This window comes from Octopus sinensis, linkage group LG6 (genome assembly GCF_006345805.1).
Source record: "Octopus sinensis linkage group LG6, ASM634580v1, whole genome shotgun sequence".
Classification (NCBI taxonomy): Eukaryota; Metazoa; Mollusca; class Cephalopoda; order Octopoda; family Octopodidae; genus Octopus; species Octopus sinensis.
The window spans coordinates 86,874,799-86,892,670 of record NC_043002.1 but is presented as its reverse complement, the minus strand read 5'-3'; the positions used below and the strand labels follow the sequence as shown (position 1 = coordinate 86,892,670).

Sequence of the window (17,872 nt, the reverse complement as noted above, 5' to 3'; positions counted from 1 at the left end):
ATATATATATGTTAGTTAGTGAGTTAATTTTTTTGGCTCAAAAAGCAAGGCCATGTAGGGGGACATGGAGTTATGTACAGGGTGGTGTTCATGTAAATAGTTCAGGCCACTTGAGGTCAAGGGAGACTAAACGTTTATTGACAATTCTGTCAACAAATTGTCCTCTAGCTCTGCACTACTGAAGATGAATGGAATGAAAAATCCATTATTTGAAAAACATGTAAAGGTTAGTAACAAAGGGAATCTGGCTATAAAGAGAATGCCTCAATAATATGCATTCATTTCTTATCCATAAAATGGATAAGAAACAAATGACTGAATAAACAGCCACACTTATTTACAATGAACTTCTTAAGAAAAATATAGAAGAGTTTCTACTTTAACCTCTATTTTGGAATAACTGTAACAAGAGGAAATAAAAATGTTAACTTCTTGGGGGAGGCTTGACAAATACAAAGGAATCCTTTGACAAATATTGTAAACACTGAAAATGAAAAACCTCAGAAGATTCCAGGACAGACGCAGCACTAGTGAAGATAAACAGTTTTATTCCGTTTTGGGTAGATCTCTGTAAAATATGATTATTGTAACTACAAACATTTTTAAATGTATATGCATATATAACTGTTTTATATATACATACACACATCAAAAACATCTTTTTATAATTTTGTTTTTGTGTTTTTTGGGTATTTTTTTTTTCTTTTTTAGGTTTTAGTGTCATAAATTCAGCAATTCTATACTTCAATCATGTGAATTCCACTTTTTTCTTTTTCATTAAGTAGAGATCACAGTTTGCATTTTACACTCACTACCTAAATGTAAATAGACATGCATATTTCAGAGTCTGCAGTCTTCTTACATCATGGTTGGATGAAATCAGATTTTTTTTTTTTTTTAATAAAATTTTCTTTAAAGCATATTTCCCAATCATGTATGTATATATATATATATATATATATATATATACACGTGTATGTGTGTGTTTGAATTTTGTGTACAGTTAAGTACAGAAGCTATGAAACCATGTGGAATGTTCGTAGGAATTCTGCATGAGAAAAACAATAACAGAAACTAGTATCTCCATCCTAGGCTAAATGCAAGCATTTGTTTGTATTTGTTTTTATATATATTTTTTTATGGGGTGGGGCTTTAAATTTTTCTTTTTTTTTTTTAACAGAATCTTTCACCACAAAAAAAAAAAAAAATTAGAGGGAAAAGTTACTGTACACATTTTTAATAAGTGTGCCGGTGGCCTGCATGCTATTATTAGTACAACTGACAGCCTACCACAACAATAATCACAAGGAAACTGCGATCAAAACTTATAGCACCCCCATTATTATCTAACTACCATAAAATTTATTAAGCTACCTAAATAAATAACTGATTACTAATAAAGACGCACTTTTAAAAGTATACTTAATATATAATTCTGTTTTGGTAAGAACACAACTACACTCATGATATTTGTGTAGGAATTAGTAACAGCAATAACTTGGATATTAAGGTTAAACTTTTTCACACAAAAAGAATGGATGAGCATTTTAATATAGATTTTATCTTGAAATTTAAGAATCCAAATTATTAATCTCATAGGTATAAAATGGACTCTTTTCCAACAACTTGTATTAAAATTATGCTTTATCATCAAAACAAAAAATGATGAACCAATGAAAAGCTCTGCTGTAATAGTGCAGATAATTATTTCTATATATTACCAGCAAAAATAACTGTTTATTTCATTGCTTAATTATATTAGTATCCAGTAAGATAGATATGCTTACATTCATATCATAATCTAATTTTGTGCTTGATAACAGAAAATACAGAGGCTTTTTATCCCAGAAAATTTTCAATTTTTATTGATACTGATTCTTTTTATTTTTTAGAAATAAAAATCTAAAATAAAAAAATGGAATAAAGACAGAAAATTTCCAACTGGGATGTTAACTTTAATGGTCAGCATAATCACTTGCTGCTGTTCTAATGGTCACATTATCAGTTATTGTGCAGCAGTGATGCTGGACACGGTTTTCCTTGACCAAGCCAGGGAGTGTGTCATGTCACATGTCATTACCAGAGATACTGGCTACAGCTACTAGTTCTGGGAGCTGGCCTCATATTAAGAAAAGTTTATTTCTTAAGTCTCATACCCTGAGAGAAGCTAGTTTTAATACTGAAAAAATTAGTAGACAAACATGAACAGAGAGAATTACAAAATACAAGATGATAGGGAGGAGATACAGTGGCTAGCATGTAATAAAAGAGTTGGAAAAGAGGGGCAACGAAACAAAGGCTCTTGGTTTAAATACATCAATGAAAGCTGATTAAAAATAAAAGTTATGAAACAACTTTACCTTTAATGTACAAATAACTAGTAAGGCCTTTGGCACAGAGTTATTAGATGAAATAATTCAAACAAACACATATATGTATGTACACTCAACTAAACAGCACAAGTACAAAGGGTACTTTACAAGAAAAAAAAATACACACTTGAAAACCAAGATAGAATTTCATGAAGAATTCATGCACACATGCCCTTATGTGCATTCAGTGAATCTGAAATTTAATTCTGATTCCTTTCCAACTAGTTTCTCTAAAATGACATATCAAAATCAAAACTAAAAATACCAAATAAGAGCACCTATAAAAGGCAAAAAAAAGTAAAAATAAATATCAACAGTTTTGAAGGAAGGCAGACATCTAGGCAAATAAAAGCAGTGGAGAAGATAAACAAAGAGTCGGTAATGCTTGAGCAAGTTGTTAATACAACTGTTTTTTCAAGATTAACGCCACTCATTAGAATGATTGCTGTTACAATTCATTTCCATGGTACCAATGCAATATTTTGCAGGCTGCTTCTTCATTTCTGCTACTCTTCTGCCCAATCACTTTCTTCATCAATAAGATAATTAACGAAAGTTTTTTTCTTTTTTTTTTTGTTTTAATGTTGGTGTGTGAGTCATGTGTATATTAAACAAGATTTGAACCAATGTAAACACAGCAGTTTTCCACATTACTCTGACTGTGATAGGGATGTATGTAGCAGCTGCAAATTTTGACATGAAAAGGTTAAAATTGTGACAAAAGTTTCACTAAGCTTTCCATGTAGGTTGTAAATGCTTTACCAAATCTTCATAATTGTCAGTCTTCCTAGGTAAGTGAGAATTGCCAATTCTAAGAATCAGGTCTATTAACAAGCAAAAATTATTTTGATACATGTATGTAAAAAAAAAAAAAAAAAGAACTGTAACAATAATGGCAACTTAGAAATACATCCACAGTTTACTTTTCTTTCTTCTTCAATTGGCTTTCTTATTCAATTTAGAGATATTTGTTTTGGGAAGGAAGGGAGTTGGTGACCAAATTGATGAAAATTAGAATCTAAAACCTAATTCGAGGCTGAAGCATTCCAATCACAAATGATAAATTTACATGATTCTTAAAAAGTATAATACATTTTTCCCTTTTTATTTCATGTTTCAAATTCAAAGAAAAATACTAATTTTTTCATTTAACACTTTTTGAGATTGGAGAAAGAATTTAAAATGTTAACATTTCATAATTTTCAAAAATCTTACAGAAGTACTTTTTCTCTCATTACATACACTATCCTCCCCATATGTTATTACAGGAAGAGGAGGAAGCCTTACAGATTCCCAAAAAATAATAAAAGCATAAAAAAAAAGACAATCCTCCAAGCTGATTAGTAAATCCTAATTATTCAAAGAGGATACAGTGTATAAAATTAAAAGTGTCTGACAGTGAAGAAGAGGATCAAGAACATCATTTTTCTTATTGAAACCAGCTTATATATAATTTGGAGAAAAGGAGTAGAAGGAGATAAGAACAAAGACAAAATGAGCAAGTAAAACATGACATGTGTATCTGTTCTCTTCCTTGATTGTATGTCTAAACAAGCTCTCTCAGTAGAATGCCTCTTTCTACAGCTCATTTCATCCCCTGATTTTATTTTTAAATTTACATTTTTTTCTAATGATATCAATTAAAATAAAAAGTTTTTCTACATCATTTTTCACTTGTACACATCTATGGAGATCTGCGCCAGTGACCACCAAAATTGCCAGTATTAGTGGTAAATTGTAGTAGAGTAATAACAGTGGTATAATAATTGGTAAGAGAAATGATAATAGCAGTCTTAACAATAGTAATGTTTGTAGCTGTAAGAATCATAGCAGTAGTCATGTGACAGGAAGTGGTTGGTAGGTGTTGGTACATGAATTTCTATAAAACCATCATTCAATCTTCTCAGTACAGCTCATTAATCACTACAGAAGCTCTAGAAAAGGGAAAACAAAAAAGAGAAAAAAAGGAACAAGTGATCAGACAAACTAACAAAGATGGAATAACAACAAAATAACTGATAAAGAATATTAGAGTAGAAGAGAGAAATCACAATTAGTATTATTTCACTGAGGAATGTCAACAACAAAGAGAGGATAAACAGTGTTATTTCAGGATGGAGCAGCAAAAGCAACTTGATTTTTATTGAGAGATCTTCTCAAACAAATACACACAAACGGACATCAATTGAAAGCTACCAAAAAACAAACATTATATTGTCCTCCAAAAATAACTTGTTAGTAACGACAAGCTTCAAGTGTTTATCTCCCCTTGCTAATAATAGTCTTTTGATTTATTTGGCTGGAATCTAGAAAACTGAAATGAATTTATTCTCAGGCATTATTTAAACTTCTAAAAATAAGGCTTACAACACTTAAGGGTTATGAAAGATTGATCTTGAAAGACTAAAACGTAGGAGTAAATCAAAATTAGGAACATGCACACTAGCTTTGTAAGAATGTGTTGAACAACAGAGGTTTCCACCTAAGAGAACAGAAAAATATGAAGGTAAACATATGTATTTAACATTTGTTAACCAAGAAAATGCTTTTTAATGCAGTAAACACTGCTATAATCATATCAAGGTATATGGTTCACTATACCTAATCTCCCCATATATATGTAGAAAGGATATTCAATGCATCTTTCTTTGAAATTCCTCCAGCACTTGGGTTTTCAGTAATTTCAAATTGTAAGAACTTGAACAATTGACTATTTACCATTTTGGGTGCTGATGATGTATTTCCTATTGTGCAATGCAAGGAAAATTGGAGAAGCTTCAAACTATGGTTGGTAGATGAGGGATATTAAAATAAGGATTTAGAAAAAAAAAAAAAAAATGGCGAAGAACAAATTGGCTAATCTAAAGCTGAAAGTAACATAGAAACTAGAAAAGGAAGACTGTAAAAGAAAGATATTCACTTCCTAAATAAAACAGATAATTTTAAACCAATATATACAATGTTAAAATCTTTGAACAAAAAATATCATAGAAAATAGTTAAGATATGTTTTTTATTTAAAGTAAATAAAATTATTCTATTTTTTTTTTACTGATCTTTAAATATTTTCAGTTGGAGCATTATAAATGCTTTTTATTTTTTTGCTTTTTTCCTTTTTTTTTAACCATTGTAGGTTTTAATGAAATAGTTAAACAGAAAATACATATACAAATCAGATATGAAACATCAACATTCCAATATTTAATAAGATAACCCTTTGATTAGGTATATATTTTAGCAACAACTTTATATAAAATCAAGTAAGTAATCAAGTAAGAAATGTAGCAATTTATTATTCTAAGAAAATAACAATAAATTAGATAATTAACATTGTAACGATGCTGAAATGTTCTACTTTAAAAGCATCACCAATCTAATCTGTTACAGAAGGAAAACAATGGTCTTCTGTTATTAAAAAAAAAATGAAGAGCTGGGAACAAATACTGTTCGTTAAAATATGGAAGAGGAACTGACATTTTGTGCATCAATACCAGCATAAATACTGATCTACTTAGGCCTTAAATAAGAGCATATTGATGTCATTTGTTTTCACTCATAAGAAAGCAATTTTACAGCCAGGGTTCTAAACATACAAGGAGATGTGTAAGACAATTAGCTTGAAATTAAAAATACAGGTTTCAAGTTATCTCATTCATTTGTAAGTGAAGGAAAATTAAATCAGTTCATTACTTTTTGCTCCATTATATAAGGCTAAGATTGAACTGAAGTCAATGAAAGTGAAGAATTTGCAAGAAAAGAAAGCAAGAGGATTATGGCCAAAATTAACCAAGTGTTTTAGATTAGAGTGCTGCTTGTTGAGAAGGTCCAACCTTGAAAGGAGGCAGCCTCTATTTAGAGCAGGCTGGATGGTCTGCCCATTGGTGAGTAGGCTTTAAGTTCGAGCTCCTGCAAATCAAAAACAGTCCCTCATAAAATATTATTTAAAAGGAGTTAGAAGTAGAAAATATAATTTAAATTTAGATAAAACTGAACATGAACCAAAATAGCTTTCATTAAAAACAATCTATTACAAAAGAAGACAAATATTACACGGCGTAATATTTTGAAACAAAAATGGTTAGCATCCCCATTTAATGACCAAATAGTGGCGCATTTGTCTTTTTTGTTTGTATCACCTAGGTGAATCATTTATATATATGTATATAATATTTATATAATATATATACATATATAGTGTATACATAATATATATATTATATATATATAAAATCACTATATATTATATAAATTTTATTTATATTAACATATTATATTATTTCATATATATTATAGAAATATTATTTTATATATATTATATTAATTGGAAGACTAAGGTAAAATTTTTGATACTATAGCATACTTAGATATATTATCGTAAAATCATAAACCTGCATTTCATTTCTATGAGTTAAATACTAAAGCATCTTTGCTACTTCCTACAATTTAACAGAAGTAATAAAATTGCTAGCAATTTTTAATCACCAAAATATTTACATATAACTTTAAACAGTATTAATTTATTCAATCATATAATTTCTGTTCAACATTTCCTTCCTTAGCTGTTTCAATGCTTAATTCCAATTTTCTAAGCTTTGTTTCTCTTAATTGCCACCACAACTACCTCTAACCTTTCCTGACCTCCCAGTTAATATGTATCTTTTCTACCTGTCCATACCAATTTCAGTTTTGAAAACAGTATCCGAAGGCATTAATTCAGGTAATATGCACATTCAATGCTAGCCTTCCTTTATAATGCAGCTAAGCAGAAACCTGCACCAAACTGCAACTTACAATCAATCAAGCCCAATGGCTTGACAAATGCTTCTACACATATGAACAAATCTGATGTGATGCATATTTGTATATTATAAGTATACTGCCTCTAATGCTTTCATTTAACACAAACAGCATGAAGCAAGAAGTATTGAAAAGCTTTTCTATTTTATAAGGTATTCCATTATGTTTTAAGAATCATAAGACTTATATCTGCTTTATTTTTCATTATTCACTGACTGCTTTTTTAACTATTTGCATTTTAGCTATCTTCAGTTTACCTATATGCTAAGTATGAAGCTGACAAGCAAGTGTTTGTGTTAGTTATTTCTCCAGTCCTCTGCAGTAATAAGAAATTATTTTTATACTTGTGCAATTATATAATACTTACATCCTCAATTTTTCCCGGTCTGAGTCGCTTTAAAATACTTCCAACTGTCATTCTCCTTGAGAAATTAAAAGAAAAATTGTTCTTATAAGTTCCATCTTAAGTGTAAAAAAAGACAAATCATAAAATTATACAAATATAACAGATAATTGAACATTTAGAGATGACAGAATTCTTTAATATGAGGAAATTTATTTATAATATCAAATTTTTATGGTTTCATTGAGAAAAGCTCATATATATACACACACACGATATATGTATGTATGCATGGAGAGAGAGAGTGGTTAGTGTTAGGAAGGACAACCAGCTGTAAAATCCCTGCCAAAACAGACAGCAGTCTTGGGTAGATTTTCTACCTGGCTGGATCCTGTCAACCGTCCTACCCATGTATGCATGGAATATGGGTGTTAAACGATGATGAGAAAGAGATACAAATTTGTGTCAAAAGATTTCAGGATATAGAATCAGATGAGTAAAAGACTGCAGTTTTGTAAATTTGGCTGTAAAATAAATAAAATAAAAAAGATTTTTTTAAATTCTATTTGTTCATACAAGTCAAAGTAAATGCTTACACACAAGATTAGAAAACTACAAGAATATATCACAACTAATTAAAACATAAGAAACTACTTCCTACTGTAAACTTTGAAGTTACCATCTCTGCAAATTAAAACTGAGTAAACTGCTTCAAGAATTTTAGCAACAACAAAATTGCTACAAAGAAGTCATTAGGAAGGGTAAAAAGAAAATAAAGACACCATCACCCACATTTAAGACACCAGAACCCCCACTCCATAAACACTGCAGCTTTGACCTTAGTTTCCCACTAGAAGTTTTTACATTTTACTTTTTTTAATTTTTTTATTGCCTTTGAACAATAAACTTGATTTTAATGTATACAGGCACACACATGGCCAAAAAGTTAAAAGTTCTCTTTGCAATACCAAGCTGTGGTACTAATGCAAGTCATCATCAACATCATCATTTAATGTTCATTTTCCTTGCTGGCATGAGTTATCCTTAGGCTGATCCATGCTTTGTGAGTGAAATGAAGTTAACAGAAACCACGTGGAATGCACTGAGTGGTGCTGTACCTGTAATATAAAGTAATGTCCTATATACTCTCACACTATTTTTGCCTGGGGATTTCCTTAAAGATATGTCTGTGGAAAGGCGAGCGAGCTGGCAGAAACGTTAGTACGCCGAGCAAAATGCTTACCGCTGGGGTCGACTTTGCCTTTCATCCTTTCGGGGTTGATAAATTAAGTACCAGTTACTCACTGGGGTCGATGTAATCAACTTAATCCGTTTGTCTGTCCTTGTTTGTCCCCTCTATGTTTAGCCCCTTGTGGGTAAGTCTGTGGAAAACTCTTACATACATTATGCTTGGTTGACCATCTAAGATTCAAACTCAATGGAGAATCCATTTACACATATTCTGAAGTTACTTTTTCTTTTGAAATGTGTGTAGTTCTTTCTTCTTATACTTACATCTTTTAAACATTCTAAATAACCAGAAGTACTTTCATACTTTAAACAGAATTAAGTCCCACCTCAAACCCTATCTAATCTCTGATACAAAACTGTAACAAAACATGCCCTGTCTATATAAGCCTTGGATATGTTGATGACTCACTACAGATGTTTGGTGCAGCAATGTTATAAAATATTTAGTGAGGCTCATTCTGAGATCTATTATAAACATATTCAACCATATGGCACAATAGTAATAAAATCAATACAATTAAAGTTTACAATCAACCTGCATAAAATATATTTTATGAGTCTAGCATCTGGCTGTACATTGCACTTCATCAGGATACATGTGGTCAGAAAAACAAGTTCTCACATTTTCCTTTCAAACTGTAATATTTACATTTATTCCTCTATTTATATATGAAAGCTTTTTCAAAAATCTTAAAATTATTAACTTTTGTCACCCATTTTGTAGGACATTATTTCAAACACAAACAGTAATATATGATATAAGCATTCCAATTTCTTAAAACAATTTACTGGGGTGGGGACAAAAAAAACTAATTTGTGTAGAAGACATATACATACTTAGAACTTAAACCACCACCTGGTGGCAATCCTTCTATTTCATCATCCATCAACTCGTGCATCACAAGAGAAAGGTCGACATCATCTTCAGGTTTGCAGTTGTCTAGGATTTCTACAAAACAAAATAGATAAATGAATATACTAGTTAAGAAAGCAAGATGTAATTTCCTCAGTAATAGCTGATTAATTGACATATACTAAATGTTAGTGTTTCAATGGAAGTAGATAACATAAGGCAAAGGTGGTTTATATTAAAAACATAAAAACAGACTATATGATATTGTGAAATGAGGAGTAAAATAATTATTACTATGGCAATATTAATGACAAAAAGAAAGAGGGTATGTAGAAGTTTGTCATTGTAATATGTAACTAATAAGATATAGAAATTAACCATTGTAGAATGTAACTGAAATAGATGAAACAGACCAGCCATTGTAATATTTAGCTGTAACAGATGAGATGTAAAAACTGAAAGTAATATGTAATTGTAGTAAAAAACAAAAGCAAAAAGAAAACTGACAATTTTTTTATTCAATTGTTCAGTCTGAAAGAGGAGGAGGAAGTGGTGGTGATGAAGTATCCATAATCTCTCTAAAATGGGAGACTCCAATATGGCTATATTCAGCTTAAATAACGACAGCAATATGCTTGCAAAATGGGTTTTTCTGGATAAATGCTCCCTAATGAAGGACAATGTGCAGCTAGATGGCTTGGCTAAGCTCATCAAATGTATTATATGCAGTCTAATCATAAAATTTAATAGTATTGATTATATGAGAATTGAGCCATATGGCTAAATGTGTTTATAATTGTTCAAACAATTAGCTTCACTAAGTATTTTATAACACTGTTGCATGAAAACATCAAAAATTCATCAATATGTCCATGGCATATAGACAAGACATGTTTTACTATGGTTGTATATTGGCAAGCCAAGTATGCAATGAGGTACGAAACTTAACTTCTAGGACCCAATTCTCTTTAAAGTATGGAAGCACCTCTGATTATACAGGCCATTTCAAAAGTGATACAACTATAAGAAGATAAAACTATATGGAAGTGAACTTGATGTAAAACTATTAATGAGAGCAACAGCGAATTCTAGGTCAACAGCATGTGGCAGTTGAAATGGGTGTTATGCACTCTACTAATATTCATTCAATTGCGTTGCATCAGCAATGGCATTTCCCAAAGATGGACATGGTGTTCATTGTTGAATTTTTGTTTTGTATTTACAGTTATTGAATGTTAATGTAACTGGCATCTTTTCGTCATTTGTGCTATTTCCTTTAACCAGGATGCAATTTCATAGCTGTATCAATAATAAGCATGTCTATTTTTGGAAATGCCATAGCTGACACATCTCAATGAATATTTGAGCAATACTGGTACATAACACAATCATTCTAACTGCTACATTCTGTTGACCTTGAGTACTAGGTTAACTGATTAACACCTGGGCATCATATACACCTGCATGTACATTCTACACTCTTTCCCCTAAGGTGCATCATTTTAAAAAATACCCTGCACTCCTCTTACACAATCATATTTAATTACCTTTTGTGTAGATATATATCTATAAAAATTTTATTTATCCATACTTATCAATAAGTATTGTCCGTGAAAAAAAGAGAGCTGATAGAGAATCGACAAGTTAACTCTTTTTATAAAGAATGCTTAGCAATTGTAAATGACCCCCCCAATCAAAAAAAACCCCACTTGTCTGATCTACGATTCTTGCATTAACATTGAAAAAACTTGTGTATCATCGTGTATTACGAATGTGAATAAGCAACTTTTTTCAGGTGACAGGTAGCAGCGATGCAATTTCTCTTGCAACACTGCACAGTGCATATCATTTAAGGGAGGAACTAGAGATAATATTTTGAAATGCATCATCAGAGCCCTCAAAATGTTCAACATCACTGTTCAATATACATTCTCTCTTATTAATGGGGTACCTGCAATGTTAACGTAATTGGATTCACTTTCTCCAAAAATCATCGTGAAGTGGTAAGTAGCTTGCTTACCAGCCACATGGTTCCAGGTTCAGTCCCCACTGCGTGGCACCTTGGGCAAGTGTCTTCTACTATAGCCTCAGGCCGACCAAAGCCCTGAGTGGATTTGGCAGATGGAAACTGAAAGAAGCTTGTTGTATATATGTGTGTGTGTGTTTGTTCCCCCCAACATCGCTTGACAATCGATGCTGGTGTGTTTACGACCCTGTAACTAAGTACTAGGCTAACAAAGAATAAGTCTTGGGGTCTATTTGCTCGACTAAAGGCGGTGCTCCAGCATGGCCACATTCAAATGACTGAAACAAGTAAAAGAGTAAAAGAGAGAGTAAATACATGATGTTATGTGTTATCAGTGTTATTCATCATGAAAACTGTATAGCTCTTCATTCCATTATGCTTGATGAGATGAAAGCTATCATTTCTTTTGTGCACTATATCTTCTTAGCACAGGCACTAAATCACTGAAAACCCCAATTTTGTGAACACTGTTGTTGATTACAAGTTTCCAACAGACCAATTACTGGTTCATTGCATTCATGAAGGCAGAATAACAGGGAATTATCTGTAAAATTCGGAACAGATACCACAAGAGCCTTCATTCAAAAGTACTAGTTTGTCTTTTTTTTACCAAAATAATTCACACAAGTTACTGCACAATTTTCAACTAGCAAATTTCACTCATGAGGCATTAGCCAATCTGAGGACACCTGTGCCAAATGCCAAGCAGTGAGATTGAATTTGGAACTACATGGTCATGTGAGTTTCATAAGCATGTCTACTGATGATTTTGTTTGTAGATTTTTACAATTTCAGAGTTATGATGCTAAAACCTAGCCATGTAACAAACTTCACTGTAATTACAGTGATCTCTTTGTGAACAGCTCTTTCTGTTTACAAGAACCAATTTCTTTGAATCAGTCAAGAGTTTGAATTTAGCAACTAATAAGTGTCTGTATTCATTTTCTAATATGAAATAACACATCCAATGAAAAGAAAAGTCCATTAAATAAAAATTGTAATACATTTTACCATCTTTAAATCTGTAAAGCATTTGTTGGTGGCTGTGTTACTCTCACAACTTGTCTACTTCTACATAACTTAGGTAAAATCTATGACTAAAATTTACATAATTTGGTTAAGATCTAACCTGGGGCAGTAGCTGTCCATTTTTGTTTTTTTCTTTCCACTCCACAGAAAATTTGTATTTTGTGTGATCATACTGCTGATAAAGAAGACCCATTTAATCCGAAATAATATATTACAGCAGAATACTGTGATAAACAAGCTGCTCCACTATATTCTCAATTTTAAATCACAAATACTGGCTCTAGATTTTTTTGGTTTTGTGATGAACAATAATACATGCAGATACCATCGATTCCTCTTGCCCATATAACTTGAAAGACTGCAATCTTAAATTTAAACTCAATAAAATGGATATCATTGATCTGCCTATATTTCTTCTAGTCGATGATTTTTTATTAACCATAAAAGATCTTTTACATAGAGGGGACACAAAACATCAAAAAAATTATCGTATGATAAAATGAGAGAAAGGATGAGAATGAGAGATGAAAGTGATGCTAACGGCCCCATCCGCTAGCATCACTTACCTGTCCTTCCTCCTTAAACTAGAAAGAAATGAATATAGTCCTCCAGTTTAGAATTAAATTTCCTTTCCTTTTCAGACAATCTTTCCTCTTCAATTTTATAACTGTTCCTGAGTAACCAATGCTGAACAGTGGAAAATTATTAAAACTATACTTGTCTCCCTTAGTTGCTGTTTCTTTTAAGGACAATTCATTGAACAAGAGAAATAAATATGACTTGGCCTGTTGGTCTGATGACAACCTTCATAATAACTGGTTTCAGTGTGCTATCTCATTGCTTTGGAAACACTACTCAAAGAAACTGGTTTATAAATGACCTCCATTTTCTTACAACAAAGCTTGTCTGCCATTTCTCTTCACCAGCTCTCATGATTTTTTGAACTACAGTAATCAGAATAAATGGCCTCTCTCAAACAAAGTGATTTCTATCTACAGTAAGTTGCTACACAACTAATGAATGGTTAATTTGCATTAAGAAAAGATTTTTTTTTCCAATAAGCATACTTGAGTACTAAAAATAGTATCATTATAGCATGTCAATATTTTCTAAGTCATCATTGTTCATTGAAAAGAAAATTAATTACCACTAATTTACAAACACACACATTTTGGAGAGAGGGGGAGGGAGGGGGTATTTTCACATAAATTCAGACACAAATGCTCTTGGAAGTAATTCTATGTTGATGATCTTATGAAAAACAACTTAAATCTCCAAAGAAAGCATTGAATCACTAATTCCAAAACCAAACCCATTAGTGGCAGACAGTAAAATCATTGAAGTTATTTATAATGTTAAGAAAACTATGAGTATCTGACCAGCTTGGAAGAAATTATTTGAACTGCTTATTTGATCAACTGAAGTTCTTGCTTAATCCATGCTAGCAAGTAAAAAGTGGATGTTAAAACAATGACGACGATGATAAAGGATGCCTCTGTATTGCAATGGCATACTCATTACATGTTAATTTGTCCTGTGGACATTTATAACCTGAAATTCTTTCACTTTTTACTCTTGTCATGAAACACTACAAAGAAAATATTGTTAGAATTAAATCAAAATGGTTTTCTGATGTAAATTGATGTAGGGTTACCCTACAGCAAATGATTAAGGACAGGCGACTGTCCACCCAACCTCCAATAGTGGAGTGATGTTGATGGTACTGATTTTTGTAGTATATGCAACTTAATATTTTGGATAGACATTAACTATGATCTGATGAATCTTAATGTTTACTATGGATTTGTAAGTATAACTGCAATGAATGGAAAAAGATCCAATTAAATTATCTTTTTTAAAGGTATTTAGCCTATATACATAGTGAGTAATAGACAGGAATCTATGTTGTAGCAGTAACTAAGCATAGAAAACTAATCAACTACATAATTACAGAATTAGTCATTTTCTTCACAAAACTCTTTAGCTTAATGAACATTAAAGTAGTTGTATGAGAGTTAATGACTATTAACACCACTAGAACTAAGATAATGATATCCTGATGGTGGTTCTTACTAGTGTCATATAAATGACCTATCTTTCCAACTGTTAAATTGATTAGCAAGTGCAAAACAATATATTGTTACTTTGAGTTCTAAATTCTAAAATACCAACACTAATAGAAGATAAAAAAAAATTAAATTAAATTATAAAACCAGTGTGATAAAAACAATAAATATCAGTGCTTGTATTGGAATGACACATGAAATTTAATATAAAATATCTAGCAGAGATGAAGGCTTCCAAATCTAATAAAAATGGAAAATGAAACAAGCAGTAAGAAACAAAAAAGATGAGTTATTAAAAATAATCTGAGAATAGCTGAGTAACAAAATGAATTAGATAAGGGTGACAACTTTAAGTATTAGAGATCAAAAGAAAACTTTCTTCTATTCCAAATAGAATGTATAAAGGAGGAAAAAAACCCCAAATAATTAGGGAAGATCAAGAAGTTACCATGATAAATGCTGTTACATTCAGTCAAAAGTTTACTTAAGTAAAATTAGGTTATCTTCTATTATAATGCTTAGAAAAAATGCAGCCATGATCATTGATGCGGGCAAAGTGAAAGATTGATTAGAGAGGTTATAGCCATGCTATAGAGGAAGTAAGTGGATGTGTGTTATGCACAAGAGATGAAACTGAAGGGAGCCTCAGCTAGACTACACATGTAAGGAACACAGGCATAAATTCTTTTTGGTAGGTATATTGTTAGTTGAGACATGGATAAAATAATGATTCAGATAATTCATTTGCAATAAAATAACTAAGATTAGATTAGTTATAGACAAATCAATAACAAGTCCGATTTCTACCTATGCTCTCCAGTCAGAACTAACATACGAGCAAAAGGATCGTTTTTATGAGATGTTTTGCAAACAACCTTCGAAACAGTGAAAAGTTATCTTATTATTACAGTGTCTAATAGACATGTTGAACAATCAGGATAACTGCTGCAGATGTGGATATGGCCATAGTACAAGGAAAGAAGAATGATCATGGTTTTTGGAGTTTTGCTATGTAAATGACCTAACTTGAGAATATGCTAGCCAGAGAGACTACTACTAACCAGGAAACAAAATAGAGAGCTGATTACAAGTGTCAAGAACCTCCCTGATGAACAAAGAGTGTAATTAGTCGCCTCAAGATAAGAACTAGATGCACCCAGAAGCAGAAAGCTAACTGGGAAAGGAAGGAGTGGAAGCTCACAATTCATACATAACTTTCAATAATTACACGACCTTAATACACACATAACTTTCAATAACTGACAACATTTACAGTGAGAAGGGGACAGAGATAAAGGAATTTGACAGAGGATAACTGCATGGGAAACTACAATGATCCTTTGGGCTCAATCTCCAATGCAAGGAAAATTTTCCTCCAGCAGTATTAACCCTTTTATTACCATATTTGTTGAAAAATGCTACCTTAGTTGCAGTCAATTCTGAAAATAAAGAATTTACTACATTAACTTTTCCATTACTGAGCTGGTATTTGGAACATAAATTAACATAAAATTTTGATGGACAGTTTTAATTTAGATCACTTTAAAACAAAAAGCTTATATAGATTTTTAAGGTGGCCTCAGATCGGTTGGTATCAAAAGGGTTAAAGACCTCTAAAAAGGTCATGGGTACAGCCTCTCTTCCTCTAAATGATTAAAGGGTGGAGAGGGGGTGAAAGTAAGAGGTCTGCTAATATTCTATAGCATGTGAATCAGAAGCATGATCTCTTGAATTGCAAGGCAGTATGTCAGGCATCACCAGTTGAAAGTATATACAGAATGACTGCAGCACACTTGCTTTAGAGGCATAGAAATGGTTCTGTGAGCTGTTGCTGAATAATAGGAATGTAACAGGCAAAAGAAGAATGGCTCCAATTGCATTAACTCCACACACACACACACACACACAAAGAAAAAAAGCTATTGTGGTAGATTTCTAAATGATAGAAAAGCCATTAAGGATATGAACCTAGGGAAAACAACTTGATGATTAGCAAGTCACCAAAATGCTGAAAGTATCTAGCAAAGTATAACATACACTGGTTACTTGCATTATCAATTTAAGTAGGTGCAGGTATGGCTGTGTTGTAAGAAGTTTGCTTCCTAACCACATGGTTCCAGGTTGAGTCCCACTGTGTGACAATTTAAGTGTCTTCTACTATAAACCTGGACCAACCAAAACCTTGCAAGTGGATTTGGTAGACAAACTGGAAGAAACCCATAGTATGTGCATGTGTGAGTGTGTGCCCTAGTCTAATATACAAGTAGTGTTGTTCATTTGCAAAATTCTGCAAGAACATGTCCAGCCATACGGAAATATTAACTTGCTGGGAAAAAGGTGAGGGTTGGTGACAGGAAGAGCATTTGGCTGTAGAAAATCTGCTTCAAACTCTGTCCAACCCATGCAAACATGGAAAAGTAGACATTAAATGATGATGTGTTATCTCCAATAACTGACATAGCAACATCATTATTTGTTACAGAGAGGTGCTTTAGAAAGCAGTAACTACAAAAGCTTTGAACAGGTGGACCAAGCCATGAAAGTGGCAGAGAGTTATAATTAAGCTACTTCAAGGGCAAGAACTTAAATGAGATATAGATTGGGTCTATGGCATCAGTGATGTCGTCTTCTTAATGGGGAAACTATATGTTCTTAATGAATGAGTTATAACAAGTATTTGTTAACTTAAAAAAGGATTTTGATAGTGTATCATAAACTGGTGGTCACTAGTAAGTTGGGATACAAGAATGGCTTATGAGAGCCAAGCAATGTACAGGATGTACAGGCATATGGCGTAGTGGTTAAGAGCGCAGGCTACTAACCCCAAGATTCCAAGTTCGAGTCCAAGCAGTGACCTGAATAATAATATCGAAAAATACCTTAAGAATGAGAACCTAGGTTTGAAATTTCCCCAAGATACCTGATGAAGGCTGGAAGGTATATCAGCCAAAGCGTGTTAACAACAAACAAGATGAGGACAAATATCCATCAAATGCAAATAATGTACATAATTCCTCATCTCTTAAATATACAACTGTACAGGATGTTGTTAGTAAAGTTAGTTGGAAACTATTTCAGTGAAAAATTTAGCGAAGGTAGGCAGCCACTATGGCTCAGATCCTCCCTCCTCTTCAAG

At 32.1% G+C, this 17,872-nt stretch overlaps 1 protein-coding gene across 10 annotated transcripts in view; it reads right to left on the bottom strand.

Moving 5' to 3' along the window:
* Nucleotides 1-1,174: 1,174 nt before the first annotated feature.
* The window catches only part of LOC115212964 (protein phosphatase 1B), a 243,233-nt gene continuing 226,535 nt past the window's right edge, over nucleotides 1,175-17,872 (bottom strand). For 5 of the 10 annotated variants that reach the window (XM_029781820.2, XM_029781827.2, XM_036504130.1 and 2 more), the window contains exons 4-7: nucleotides 9,600-9,711; nucleotides 7,536-7,590; nucleotides 6,202-6,277; nucleotides 1,175-4,306 (exon numbers count right to left, since the gene is read on the bottom strand). In XM_029781820.2, coding sequence (XP_029637680.1) covers nucleotides 6,224-6,277; nucleotides 7,536-7,590; nucleotides 9,600-9,711 — 221 coding nt within the window. In that variant the 3' untranslated portion in view covers nucleotides 1,175-4,306; nucleotides 6,202-6,223. Of the gene's footprint in view, nucleotides 4,307-6,061; nucleotides 6,278-7,535; nucleotides 7,591-9,599; nucleotides 9,712-17,872 lie in introns of all 10 variants that reach the window. The other 5 variants (XM_029781826.2, XM_029781825.2, XM_029781824.2 and 2 more) reach the window with 3 other exon arrangements.